The sequence below is a fragment of the Paralichthys olivaceus genome, chromosome 19, assembly GCF_024713975.1.
Source record: "Paralichthys olivaceus isolate ysfri-2021 chromosome 19, ASM2471397v2, whole genome shotgun sequence".
NCBI classification, from domain to species: Eukaryota; Metazoa; Chordata; class Actinopteri; order Pleuronectiformes; family Paralichthyidae; genus Paralichthys; species Paralichthys olivaceus.
In genome coordinates this window covers 18260743-18275414 of record NC_091111.1, presented here as the reverse complement: position 1 = coordinate 18275414, position 14672 = coordinate 18260743, and the positions used below count along the sequence as shown (strand labels likewise).

The 14672-nt window shown below is 43.5% G+C and overlaps 1 protein-coding gene across 1 annotated transcript in view; it reads right to left on the bottom strand.

The window, feature by feature from the left end:
- man1a1 (mannosidase, alpha, class 1A, member 1) overlaps positions 1 to 14672 on the bottom strand; it is a 90141-nt gene that overhangs the window by 41468 nt on the left and 34001 nt on the right. The window contains exons 3-4 of the mRNA XM_020103700.2: positions 8515 to 8630; positions 3780 to 3860 (exon numbers count right to left, since the gene is read on the bottom strand). Of these exons, the coding sequence (XP_019959259.1) occupies positions 3780 to 3860; positions 8515 to 8630 (197 nt within the window). The remainder of the gene's footprint in view (positions 1 to 3779; positions 3861 to 8514; positions 8631 to 14672) is intronic.

Here is a 14672-nt window from a genome sequence, read left to right as displayed (position 1 = left end):
CCCAGTGCCAAGATCAGATCCGTGTGGTTCAGTGGAAATCAAAAAACGTTTCTGCAGACAAATGAGGGTCACAAAAAAAATCTGCTGTTCATTTATCCTGTGGTTGATACAAAGATTTTCAGACTGAACGGGGAACCGAGGTTGTGGTTCTTAGATGCTTTGTGAATAAAAGATCTCTGACTCATGGTTTAAACACGGTATTTTCTTATATTTATCATTTAATTATCAATAAAGCTCAGAGTTAATCATACATTTGTCCTGACAGCTTCGTGTCGCTTTATTGCTGGTTTGTTTTGAGTTCAATTTCCTTGACATAACAGTCAAACAGGACGTATCACTCCGCAGCCCACAGGAAACTGTCTGGGGGGGGGGGATTGTGTGCTGAAAACACCATAAAAAGCCAGAAGGACTCAGGAAGGTATTTTTCCATGAAGCACAGGCAGTGGAATAAATCCCAGTTTTTTATATAGTTGGTTCGTTAAGGGATCTTTTCACAGTCAGAGGGCTAATTACTATAATCAGTAACTTTGGAATGAGAGGTGATGAAACGGACCTCAAACGTTGAAAATCTTTTGAAGAACGTCAGTGTGGAACCTGATTATATATATTTGGGCACCGAGCACACGATGCACAAGTCGTAGCTATGTCTTCACAAGCTCCATCCTAAGGTGACATGACTGCCTCTGTGTCAGGAGAAGGTGTGTAAGAAACCTGGGAACTGAACCTCTGCTCTGGTTTTCCTGGTTAATCTATGTTTCTCTACAGAATGAGGGAGGCAGCTGGGACACTCATCACCAGATTACTCTGTCAGACACCAACTAAAGGAGATTGGGATTCAATTTCATCAAAACCAAGCATCGCCATTGTTGTTCGTTACAATCGTTGGGGGATACAAGTTTGGAAATGACGAAAAGTGGCCAAATGAAATTGATTCACAGATGATATCAATTGAATGTCACACACGACAGTCACTTGACGAAGACGTTACTTCAGGTTTACGTTGTGTTTGCAGCGATTAAACACCGATAAACAAACTGCGGCTCAATAACTACGATAACATCACTTCACCAAACATTTCTTTAAAAACCTCCTTTCTCACAGTGTTGAAGAAAGTGGAAAACAAATCCTGAATCCACCCCTAAACTGTACTGGGTTCTACTCTGACCCAGATCTCAACCTTCAGTAGTATTTGCATAATCATGCAAACTAACGTATACGTGAGTTACCACATGCAAAAGAACTGGTTTCTCCATTTTCTGATGTCTATCACTTCAAATCTTTTTTCTTCGTTCTTTCAAATTCCTTTCCTCCGTCAATTACCACCCTCTCCCTCCAACGCACTCCTTTCAGTTTTGCTGCTGGCTGTCCTTTAGTTGCCCTTCCATCCTTGAAGCACTTAGCTTGGATTAGCAGAGGGACGGGAGACCTTTTATTTTGCCCATCACTCCATACATCACTCTCCCCCCCCCCCCCCCCCCTCCTCCCCCGTCTGGAGCCAGATGAGGTTACATGCTGTGCATCTGTATGCAGGCAGGGACGTTAAAAGCCTGCCAGTAGGGTGCATACAGCAAGTACCAGCTGTACTCTTACTGATCACACTTTCATCAAAGGCCCGGGTCTCTTTGAGTCAGAGCCAGAGAAGGACTGACGAGGAGGGAGACAAAGAGCGACTCACACATTTCTTTACCTGCTCCTTCTGCTCGTCACTTATCACCTTTCATCACTCAGCCATCATCCCCCTCACACACTCACACACAAAAGAAATGAAGGAGACGCTTTAATGTTATCGGAGGAAGTTTCTGGTCTAAATGAATAAAAATAATTTCTAACTAAAGCCCAATATCGACAGCACGGATGAATGTGAGCTCAGCTTCCTCTGGACCCAGCAGGTATTGATGCTGTAAGCAGTCCCCCCCCACCCCACCCCCCAGCTTCATACCACACCACCAGTAATTTAGTGCCAAACCACCAGGAACATTCAGACACCCTGTCCATCAGCAGCCTCCACTGCTCCGAGGCCGCCCGTCAGCCCATCCGTCTACCTCCTCCATCCTTGAGGCGTCCCTGACCCGAGGCTGAGGGAGAGGGACCTCTCAGGTGATATGAGGAATGACTCATAAAAAAGAGAAATGGAGCCAAGAGTGACGGCTGAGAAACGATGAGCTGTCACAGTTTAGCTTCACTGTTTCCCGCCTGTTGAGACGATTATCAGATCTGACGATCTGCTCTCCTCAAAAGAGCAGCTACTGTTCCGACTGTGCATCCCGAAGAAGAAGCATCGAGGAAACAGAGGGCGATCGGTTTAAAGAACAACCGGACTCTAAACTTGATGTATTTAGATTTTGTTGGACAAACCAAAACATACTAGCGATTGAGGGCTTTGTTTTTTTAAATAATCTTTTGCATCACCTGTTTTTCAAGTCTTCAGTTTGGCATATCGTCTATTCAACTCTAATTTACTGAATGAGCATCACGTTAAACAGGCTACTGGTGCTAGCAATGCTAACATCAGCCACACATGGCACAACAATACGACTCCACTTATCTGTAGAAACTGTGAACCCCCCCCAAAAAAACATCGTGCTTGGCTTTGATCGCTTTCTGATTGTTTTCTTACTTTTACTGCTGAAGAGTGTAAATTGAAATTTTGGTTAAATTAGTCGTTACGAACTTCCCTTGTGTTATTATTGCTAGTTTCGGGGCCGCAGTCTCGACACTTAGAAGTTGACAAATAAGACATAATGTTCCTGTTGATTTTGTGCGCTCCGAAGCGATGGAGCACTCATTGATTTTGTAAATGGGTTTTGCTAACTGAGCTCCCGATCTGACTCGCGCCTGCACTCTCTCACTCACTGCTAATTAGGAAGCACTTAGCCTCAAAAGTCTGGTTGCTCACTGCTATAGGTGCATAGAAGAGGCTGTTTAAACCTGCATCTGTATGTTAAAGAAAAGAGGTATCAACAAACGTGCAGGTCACTCAGGGTGAAATCTTGTTTTGTGGCATTATCTTAAAAACAGAAATGAACAGAGCTTTCTCAGTAAAAAAAAAGAAATGTGTGTGTGTGTGTGCAGGTTTTAAGGTTCTGGGGATTTTAAAAGCTTCTCTGCAGACTTGTCGGTTCTTTGGTTTCCAGTATCAGTCGTTAACAGACTGAGATGTGTAATTAAAAGAGATAAAGAGGAGGAGATATTAAGGAAAAGTGAGATTAACACAAATCCCCACATTGGCAGAGCAGAACAAGACCTGACTGTAATACCTATGTGACATTTTCACAGCCTCTTGTCACTAAGCTCGCAGACGACAACTGTCTCTACGAGCACGGTGAGGGGCGCCGTGGAATCTCTGCGCACTCTGGAGCAGCACTTTTATTCATCGATTAACGATTCTAGCATCTTCGCCCTACACTCAGCCACCGCAGAGGACGAGAACAAACAACAACAACAACGTTTGGGGTTATCATCTGTTATTCGTGCGATCGATTGTTTAAGCGATAGTCTGGTCGGGGTTGGAGGCAAACAAATCGAATCACAGAGGAGAGCGCACACACAGAACTTACCTCGGCGCTCGCTAATGGGATACATTTATCTGTACCAGCAGCAATTAAAGGGGATATTAGTGAGCATAGAAAGGCACTCATTAACTCACTCAATCTCCTCTGCTCTGCAGCATCATTTTCATCAATCAGCCAACAGCACAATCCCTCTTCAGTGTCAGATTCAATACAAAGGCGTTGAGAGAGAGAAAACACCACCACAGGGAGCACCAGGAGGCTTCTTACCTCTTTTCCAGACAGGTAGTAGGCGGACAGCAGACCTCCTACAAACCGGATGTTCACCTCAAACACAGACACTTCTGCATTCTGCAACACAAGAAACACAAGAAACACAAGAAAAGAAATGAGATATGATGAAATAATCACATAACATTAAGAGTGGAGTGTTTTTTTTAAAGGCTTTTATTTGGCCTTGAGGAAGATAAGACCGAGGAGGGCTGATCACAGTCCAGGCAGATATTTCTGGATTCAGATTCCAACAGTTCATCCTGAATAAATTTAAATTCTGCTGGGTTCAGTGCTGCTTGGAAACACTGAGGAGCAAAAAGAGAGTGTCATGACCGAGCAAGATAAATAAATGGGCTACAGAAATGTTGAGTAATAGATCTCGGGGTGGATGAGGTATTGGATTACAGTTTTATTTGTGTTACGCAGCAAATGACAACGGATAATTGTGATCCATTACAAGTGACCAACACAGAGAGTGGGAGGAAAACACAGATGACTGGCTAGTGAAGTATGTTTTCATCAGACAAAGCAAAGGGTAAAGAGGATATGACGCAATTAAAAGCAACATAACTGCCTCGAAAAAAATTGGGGATTTTGGAAAATGCAAGTCAACAAGATATAAAACACAGTTCTAGTGTGAACTGTTTCATATCATATCTCTGAGAGGAATGTTTTACAAACCATAGTGGAGTCGATTGGATTGTTTTAAACACAGAATTTGCAAAATTCTGAGTCATTCTTCGTTGTTCTTGAGCAAAAAAAGGGTTAAATATAAGGCCACATGTCGGCGGAAACTTTTTCCAATTCCCAATTGTGACATCCCCATTGTCGTAAAACAAAACCTTGAATGGCAGAGACAAATTGTGCTGCATCCAAACATACAATGCCTCTATTTCTGGGCACAAACAGAAAATATAAGTTTGCTGAACCATTTGTTTCAGCGGCAGAACAATAACGCCTCATTTCTCTCCCCCCGTCCTCTTCATGTTAAGAGTCTTAAATTAGATGACGTCTTTGTGTTTGACTGACAGCTCTCATAAGTCACTGCTGTCGACCAGAGACGAGACAATAGACTCCGTCCTGTGCAGAAACAAATGATATGTCGTGTCACGTCTCCCACAAGTCTGAGTGACAGACGGACTGGCTTGTTAATTCATCCCAATTAAAAGTTGCTGCACGACAGAAAAGCTGCTGTACTGTAAAAAAAAAAATACAACATCACTTCTTCCTACTGCTGAATTGTTTTATATAAAAAGTTGAGTGACTATTTCACGTCCAAATATCGTACCCTTGCATTATAATACTAGAATAAGTCGTCCTGCAGCGTCTTGTGCAACCACCTCCAGGACAACCTGTCTGTTTTAAACTGTTGTACAATGACCCTCTGAGTCAGCAGCCGTGTGACGTTATCTCGTTCCCGCACAAGGGCCTGAGTAAGCTGGCAGGAGAGAAGTCCAGTCCCCTGGTGTCGCAACCTTAAAGTCAGCACAGAGCCAACAGGAAACTGACTAAGCGCAGCCTTTTCCTGGCCGAGGACTAAATAAGATTGTCCCAAGTGGAGTTGATGAGATAATGTTCCAGACCTTATTAGATTAAAGTGGATCTTATGATCTATTTGGCCAAAGAGTCGTTGTGTCACTGAGCTTAAGATGACAAAAATAACACAACCTACACAAAAACTACGGCTTAAAAAACGCAGTAATTCACTTTTCATCCTTCATACTTTTTTTATAGCTTGGATTGTGAGTTGCGTCCCCCGATCCCCGATCCAGAGGTTCCCCCCACACGTAACCTCTGACTTGGGTGAACGGCCGCGGGATATTAACAGTCAAAGTATATTTGAACGACCGCTTTTTATTTTTTATTAGAGAAACTTGAGAAGATTAGTAACAAATTCTTCAACTCCTCACCCCCAATAAATAACCGCTGACAAGTCCAGATGTTTTGTAGGAATTTGGGGAAAAACTCCATTTTAGAAAACACTGCGAACTGAATACCACTGATTGACTTTTCCCAAAGCTCACCTGGCACTGACCCGAGATCAATCGCGTTTTAAAAAGCACGAATAAGGTTTGAACCAAAAATCAAGAGCTTCACGATTTAATCATTTCCAGAGACTATTCCTGTTTGTTGATTATCTCTGTTCATGTGATGATTATCATTTGTCGGAGCTGTTTGGGGAAAAAAAAACTCTTGTCCATTGCACTGATTACACGTCATTAGTCAACGGCAAACCACACCGCCCCCTCCAACTAAACACAGCAAGGAACTATGGGTACTATCAGATCTGACTGTCCCATTGGCCGCTGCTGTCACTTTCCTGAGTGTCGGCGTGTGTGCTGACAACTCAAAGCCCCTCAGAACCTTTGTACTTGTCGCTCAGTGACGGCTGTTCTGATGTAGACCTCAAATACACTTCATCTGGATTTGTAGAACTTTCCATGCGTTACCTCATGTCCAGAGAGAAACACTCCAGTGGACGCTGCTCTTGTCCCCTTCTGTGCTCACCGGCCTCAAACTATCTCCAATATTTAACAAGCCCCTTTTTTCTCTCTTTACTCGCACACGTCTAAATATGACACATCTTTAAAAAAAACTCAAGGTGACTGCGCCTTCACTTTTAAGTGTCCTACAAGCTCAATGGCAGCGTTTTCCAAGTTTTTAAATGTCCTCAGAGAATGCATGTATATTTAAAGACCTACTTTGCTGGATTGTTTCACACGAGTCGCTAAAAGTCAAGTTTGCCTCCTCTAATGTTTTGAGAAACTTTCCCAACACGAGTGGGGACAAATATAAATTTGGGAAACATTTATAGAAACAAACTTCGGCGACAGTTCCCAACCCCGTTGACTTTTTCAACCCGGGGGTTGATGTCGAAATAACGGCCGTGCAGAAAATGCGCTTATTGAAAAGCACACGCACCAAGTATCAAAGGCAGCGTCACGTCTCAGCAGCGCTTCAGAAAAACAACGGGCCTCCTGCTGCACGGGGCTGTTTTGAGTGGCAGGACGACTTCTGGCGAATACTGCAAATAAGGCACAAAGCAGTGGCTCTGAAAATTCACGACCGAAAATCTCATTTTTGGATAGAGGACATCAAGTGAGACTAAGGCTGACCTGACAAAGGTTAATTAAATGAAGGCAGTTGATAGCAGAAGGATGTTTGGCTGAACGCATCTGTAAACATAGTCACGTTCAGAGTCGGTGCTCCACTGACGCAAAGACAAAGAAAGTGTTTCGGTTCCTCGTTCACCAGGAAACAGGAATATTTTAATGACGGTTCTACAATCAAGGCGAACTTCAGATGAAAGGGGCCAAGTCTGTGTGTGTGTGTGTGTGTGTGTGTGTGTGTGTGTGTGTGTGTGTGTCATTAAGCTAATCAGCTGCAGCACAGCAGACCTTCAGAAATTAGCACAAAAACATTCCTTCTACACTTAATGACCTTTGTTTGTGCTCACATGGATAAAATTCTCCATGATTTATAAAATCACGTTCTTAAAATATCTGAGCAGCTGTTAAATCAAAGCTTTACAAGCCACAACCAATCTCAAAGGTTTAGTGAGCAGCATTTCAAAGATGATAAATCAACATTTCCCGATTACCAATAAAGATACAACCTGCTTATTGAAAGCTTTTAAATAAATTGAGTTAACCGGTGAGTGTGCACACAAAACAAATCCACATGTAAATATGTTTATACTGATAAAACAGACATGTCTCTGCCGGAAACTCATGTAAAGATTACCGTCATTAAATAACCCCAACAAATTAACTATTGTGTCTTTTAAAAGCTCTGAGTAAATACGTCCTCGTCAAGGAGCCTTCAAAGACATTTCTCTGTCTTTTTTTCCGAGAAGGAAACTGTGCTTGTTGTTCTGGGTAACGATGTGATGACGGAAACCTAATCGCAGATTGCAGAACAACTCGCGTCTACTTTTGATGGGTTGATTATGATCCCGCAGAACAAAATACACACACTTAAAAGTTGATTTTTCCGCAGACTGACGTGAACATTTCCTCGTCTCGTAATCCTTGCATCACTGACGATTCACATTAAAGCACCAGCCCCGTCTCTCTCCGGTTAAAGACGCAGTTTGCATCTGGCAGCACTTTGGGCGATTGCGTCACAGGTGGACGACGCTAAATGAAAGTGTAAACAATCGCCTGCGAGATGCATCGTGGTCCAAACTCATTCCAGCCTTCTCTGTGCTGTAGAAACGTGTGAGGTGATTAACGCTGTTCTGTCTGTGGACGGACATTGTATTAAATTTATCAAGACTACACATGAACACAGAGAATAATTTCAGTTTGTATTAACTGGGGACAGAGGAAATTAGATCTAAAGGTCTAATTTATAAACCTCTCCCAAATAAAAGTCTGCTTCTCTGACAATTACGACGTAGCTTGTGGGTTTACAGTAAATTGTCCCTCGACACAATCTAAACCGTCTCCAGGACAAATGATTAACTCCTGAGGAAGACCTCACATGTCGACTTGTGTCTCCGGATGTTCGATGCAGCGTTGTCGTCTCTTGTGTTTCACACATCTTTAATTATCTCTCGATTGTGTCTCCGGTACATTAACACCCCGACGTAAACATTAAAATCTCATCAACCGTAATGTAAGTTAATGAAGGTGCCGAGTGTCTTTATTGTGATCAACGACTCGAGGCTTTATCGACTGAATTATGACGCGCCTACGACCTCGAACAGGCCGCAAACACGGTCACGTACCACGTTAAAGTCGAGGTTCTTCTCCACCCACTCGGTGGCGGCATCAAACTCGTCAAACATTTCCATGATGTAGAGAGTGTCCAGGGCGTCCACGATCGTCGCTCCTTGTATATTTCCTGCATGAGACACAGAAAGAGAGGAGAAACAGAACATTAGAACGATCATGAAGTTTTCACTTCTCCAAATGAGCAAAAAACACCCATGAGGTTCCACTGATATGTTGTTTATTTTATCCGTGTGACTGACAACAGGTGCTGGCAGCAGCTTCACCGAAAACAGCTCTGAATAAACAGCAGACGTTAAGAGTTAAGTTTGGATATTGAATAATTTATTTTTGCTCGACAGATGGTGAGAGGCAGCGATTATCGGTGCCGATGAAACGCCGGGAGTGCTGCTCATCTCTGGTGATTAGCCTCTTAGCGGGAGGGAAGACACACGGAGACACAAAACCCATCATTTCAGAGCCGTCGTTCCTCAAATCCCCCCCCCCAAAAAAAAACAAATCCAACACCACTCAAACACTTCCTCCGTGCAGATGTCCGAGAGCCAAACAAATCATGAGGCGCGCAGCACGGAGCTCTCCGCCAATCTTTACACACTTGTTATAAACAGAGGACTTCATCTGTGACGACTTCGAGGTGGGAAGGAAAATGCAAAAATATGGAGGTGAAGAAAATGGAACATTACGATAAGCAAGACGGAGAGACGAGTAATGAAAACATGAATAAATCACTGACAGAAGAACGGAAAAAGAAAAACAGGACAGAGGAAAAGTGCTGAAAACAATAATAAATCTAATGGAAAGAGGAGAGAAAGTTTGAAAAGGCTGCAAAGTAGATTGGAGATGGAAACCAGGGAGGTGCTGGTTTGTTATTGTGGGAATGGGTTGGTTTATATTCCTGAAAGTGGTGGGAGGATCCGAAGGCAGCTAAAAGCTTTCCATTAGACGCAACGCTGAATCATCAGCTACAGACTGTTGTCCATCAAAGCCAGAGCTGTGTTCACTGTGTCTGAGTGGGATTATTATTACTTTAAATACACCACAGGCCGGATGACAATTCTGTCAAAGAGAAGCGGAGGTGATTTTGATGATGAGAGAAGAAGGGAGCAGAACTTGTGCAGAAACGCACGATGGGAATAGTTCATTTGTTTGCTTTCCGAGAGAAGAGACCAACGTCTAGAAAGATAAGAAATATAAAAACAATACTAAATATTGGTTTCACAGGGAGTCACACACCGCTACTGTAAGATGGGTTTACATCTTTCACAGACGTATTGTTTGCATATCAACGATATGAAAAATGTTGTTTGGCTTTATGTCTACGCTTATTTTCATAAATCAAGATCCATGTACGTGGTTGTGTTTGTGTTTTCTTCTTATCCTTGATTTATAATCAAGTTTAACAACGTGCAGATTCGTCACAGTGAGGTTGCCAGGTTTGGCAGTGTACAGGGACCTATATTAAAACCTTCCCTTACCATATCTGGCAACCGCACAACTGATCTTGAACTGAATGAAAAGTACAGTTTTAAGAAAAATAAAGGTAAAGATGGTACCATTAAATCCAAGAAGTGGAATAAAAATCAGCAACGAAAAGCCGAACTAATAATGGAATAAATATCAGAAAAGTTCTCGACATGACTTTTAAAAGCTCCTCTTAGATTTAAGAACAATAATGAAATCTGCATTAAACTTTTCCGTTGCACGTGGACTCGATCATATTCTAATAGAAAGACCGACATCGTGTTGACTGGTCCCCTGCTGTTGTCCAGTACCTGTCCTCGGTCCATGCGACATAAAACAGAGCATGTAACTGGAAGTGTCACCAGATCAAGTCACTTGTCTTTCCTGTTTTTCCGCCGCCCTCACGTTTTCGCTCCACTGAAGCTTCTAGAGCGACAAAGAGAGGACAGGACACTTTAGTCCCCGTCCATTGTCTTGTCACTGTGCTTCCTTCCCCCTCGCTGCTCGTCCTGAATCTGTGTGTGTGACGTGACACGTCGTCTAATAGTGACCAGGATACCAACATTTCATAAAAAAAATAGAAGTCGGAGAGAAGAGGAAATGTTTTTGAATTTTAAACAAAACGCTGATTGAAATTGTTTCGTCTCTCTGTGACACGTGGAGACAAAACTTCAAAAACAGACTTGAATGAATTAAATAAGTGAAATTTTAACAAGTTATTTAAATAATATGGTATTTGGGACGTACACTATCATAAAAAGGACAAACACTTGTAACTATGTGTGATCTATTGTCTAATCATTGTATTAATTCTCAATTTTTATATTTTGTCCCTCACAGTTTTCTTCACCCTTCATTCGTCAAAACTCATCAAATGGTGAGTTTTGTTTCCCGATGAGGGGAAAACTAAGCGAGATGTGTTTTTAGACTTGAAAAGGAAAATGTCCATCCGGCTCTGACTCGTCAGGAGCCAACACAATAAGTGACCTGTTGGTCGACTGAGAGGAAATTAATCTCTGGGTAAAATCAATTCATGGTTTCAGTCGTTAGTCAAGCTAAAGTGTTTCCACTTGTCTCAAGGAATCAATATTTAACATTATCAGACAAAACACGTCTTTTTAAGGTTTCATCAATCAATCGCCACCTCAGATTCCCTCTCTAAGGATAACTCATGTTAAAGAAAGATAAATCCAGGATCCCCAGGGTTTCGGTATCTGCTCGGAAACTTAATTGCTTCTTCAACAAATCCCGCCCCACCCCTTTCTTAACATTGTATTATTTATATATTTAAACTAATCTTCAGACCACTTATCTTTTCATGGAGAGCACAGACGACACTGATCACAGAGGAACAAACTCCGATGTTAGTGAGACGGTCTGTCGGGGGCCACGATGGCACAGGGGCACCGAGAATCTGCTCAGATCAGTTTGTTCCCAGATCTGGGATTTGCGGCGGTGACCAGATGGAAAGGCTGTATGAAACTGAGATGGGATTCAGTGGAGGTCTGTGAGGTTGGAGGGGCTGAGTCCAGGGATCATGGATTTTTTGTTTCTGTTAGCGACTGGGAGCACGGAGAGGAAGCAGATGGCTCAGCAGAGGGCGGCGTCCATGAAAAAACAAGAGTGGTGACTGAGGGGGAGGCTGAGGAGGAGAGGCTCCGCGCTGCCTCTGGAGAGGAGGAGCAGTAGGGGAGGACAGGTCGTATGATATTCGCTGCAGGTGGGAGGCTTATCACAGTGGGAGAATACTTTCATTTGTTAATGTTCATTCCAGGAAAAACACAAGCAGCAGTGTTTTCCACCCACAGCAACAAGCCTCGTCTGCTTCTGCACCAATCAGAATGATAACTGACAAATGTTTTGATATTCAGAGTCGGTTCGATCCCCGGCTGAACTCCTCACGCTCCTGATTCATCAGTGTGACTCGTCGGTTTCATACCGTTGGTTTGAACTGCAGTAGTCATCAAAATGTGATGAGTTCCTATCGGCAGGGATCGATAGGCTTATCGGCCAACATGGCACAGGCCCCGGGGACACAGAGGTTGAGGGGCCACAGCAAGTCAAACTACCACAAAGTGATGCGGAACAACGACAACATTTTGTGTCCCCTTCAGTCAGGGTGGACGAGGGCAGGGAGCGTCTGTCTCCAAGGATTCGGTGTCTCATCATCCATCCATGAACCAGAAAAGCCAATGAATGCACTGAGAACGCCACAATGTCCAGGGGACAAATTTAAATTGTAGTTACAGAAAATAACCTGGGTCACATTCCTCCCCTCTAAATTGCACAAGTCTCTGCAGGCTCATCGGTCACATGCCGCGCCACCGGCCGACACAAGTCATTTCTCAACCTGTGGGAAATGCCGATTGTAATCCCGGCAAAAGCTCCGCTTGCTCTGTTGTCGGCTGTGAGCGTGAACCTGCCTCCTTCTGCGATGCGTCCTCGGCTCTCAGCATTGGTTTGAAATGAAAGACTTCCTCCATTTGTTTCCTGCAGTTCACTACCAGTGCACCGTCGGAGGAGATTTCATTCATCCCCCATTCATCTTATTATTAATGTCAGAGGGAGATCAATCCCCCGATAGATGCATGCGTTGTGACGAGAGTGGTGATAAGGACACAGAGAAGAAAGCTCGGCTGACGCACCATCGGTAAAACAGCAGACTGCAAAGACTTCTATGTGCAAACACCAACGCCTTGAGGTTGCAAAGAATGTTGCCTCAAGCAAATTCAAAACCAAGAACAAAAAGAACAACTCAAAGAATGTGTGCAGGATATTAAAATCTGTTGTGATGCTGGGGAGACAAAAAGCTGCAGCTCACTCCTGCGGATGCTGTTTGTTACCAAAGACGCCGGTGATGCCCATTTTTCCACAGAACACGAGGAAAGTGAAAAAATGGGAGGCGAGATGAAAAATGAAAGAGCAGGTGTCCTGAGAAGACAAGAATCATTACCTCCCTGTGCCCAGACAGAGAATAAGGATAGATGGGAGAGGGATGGCAGAGAAATGGAAGAGTGAAGCTCCAAAAGTCGTTAACAGAAAGTATCTGTTCCTCCTTTCCTGTGTCTCCAAACAAAATCCATCCAGTTGCTCCTCTTCCTGCGTCAACTCGGCCTCTAAGCAGATCAATCTTTCCTTCTTTTGTTTTCTTCACATTTGTTAAAGTTTCACCTTCAATTCTTCAGGCAGTGGTTCTTTACTTCCACTCTGTCGTCTATTGAGTTATTTCCTCCAACAGAAAACAAGGGATGAGGGGAGTGCAGCCTTTCTCGTCCTATGTACTCATCTAATTTGTGTTGGTCGACTACACTTCGGTCTCAGGCAGATTTATGTTTAATTGACGGTTCCGCAAACGAGAAGCTAAAGCATCTTGATCTCTGGCTGCAGCACGGGTCGTAAACCCTGGCTCTTCCATGTGGGACGTGGACCAAACTAAAAAGTCAAAGTACACAGGAAATATGTGTGAACTTGTCTCATCAGGACCTCGCTTAGTGCTGCATTTTTACACAATAGGAGGAAGTGGAGATGCGCCCAGTGTGTGCATGCAAATGATTGATCGACAATAGGATGCAGCTGCCTATCTCTAACACACACACACACACACACACACACACACACACACACACACTCACACACACGAGGTAGATATTGCATTTTGAATCCATAAACAGAAGTCGGAATAACAATTTGCGCTTGTGTGTGTGTGTTCATCTGTTATTGTGAAGAAACCAGGGATTAAGCAATAAGCCTCCAGTGATCCCTTTGAATCTCTTCCCAACTGTGTGCATCTTATTTTGCAGGAGCACTTCGTAGTATGTTTAAATACTTTAAGTACTCTCTGATTATTTATTCGTTTTTTGATTTTCTTATTATATTGACATCACCACCACGTTGAGCTTCAGCTCGACAGATCACGTAGACGCTTTCTTAATTCCATCATCTGTTAAGTGGTGCAATAATCACGCTCTCCATCTGATTCCCTCCATGTGAGTGAGGTCGTATAGAATCTACACATGGGATGTTTGGCTTTGGGAACGAGAGACGAACAACAACAAACGTCATGTGGATTACGTCATGCACACAACACAAGGCATGACCTCGACATTCAGCTGCGCCCTCCAGCTCTGGGTCACGCTGAGCTTTCGTATCTTCCTCTCACTGTTACTCAGCCTCCAGCTCCACAATCCAACCTGAATACTGAGATGTGGATTATGTCACAGAGGCCCGTGTGAAGCAAAGCTCCTTTCCCCGCAATGAAATCAGCCCGTCAACTACTCAGCCTGTGGACACTGGACATTTTTAATTTCCCAACGTGAGTGAGCATCTTTGATTCACAGGTGTGAAAACATCAGCACCAGGTCACGATCGAAACAGAGCCGACCTCTGTGTCATAAACAGGGGGACGGGAAACAGACAGGGCTGCAAACATGACCTGCTTCTGCCTTTACTGGTGGAGGTAATTAAATAACTCAGGACCTTCAGCTCAAAAACAGCAGCGACAGCAAAGTGTCGTTGGTGAAGAAAAGCGAAGGCTGCTCTCGTGTCGTTGAGTCTCTCTCCCTGAGTGTTTCTCTTCAGCTCACTGCTTCTCTAAGCCCACAAATGTTCAAAACAGAAAGTGTCCCACACTGTAAAGTTAACTCAATACAAACTCCAGATGTAATCCTTAATCCTAAAATCTGATCCAGATCTC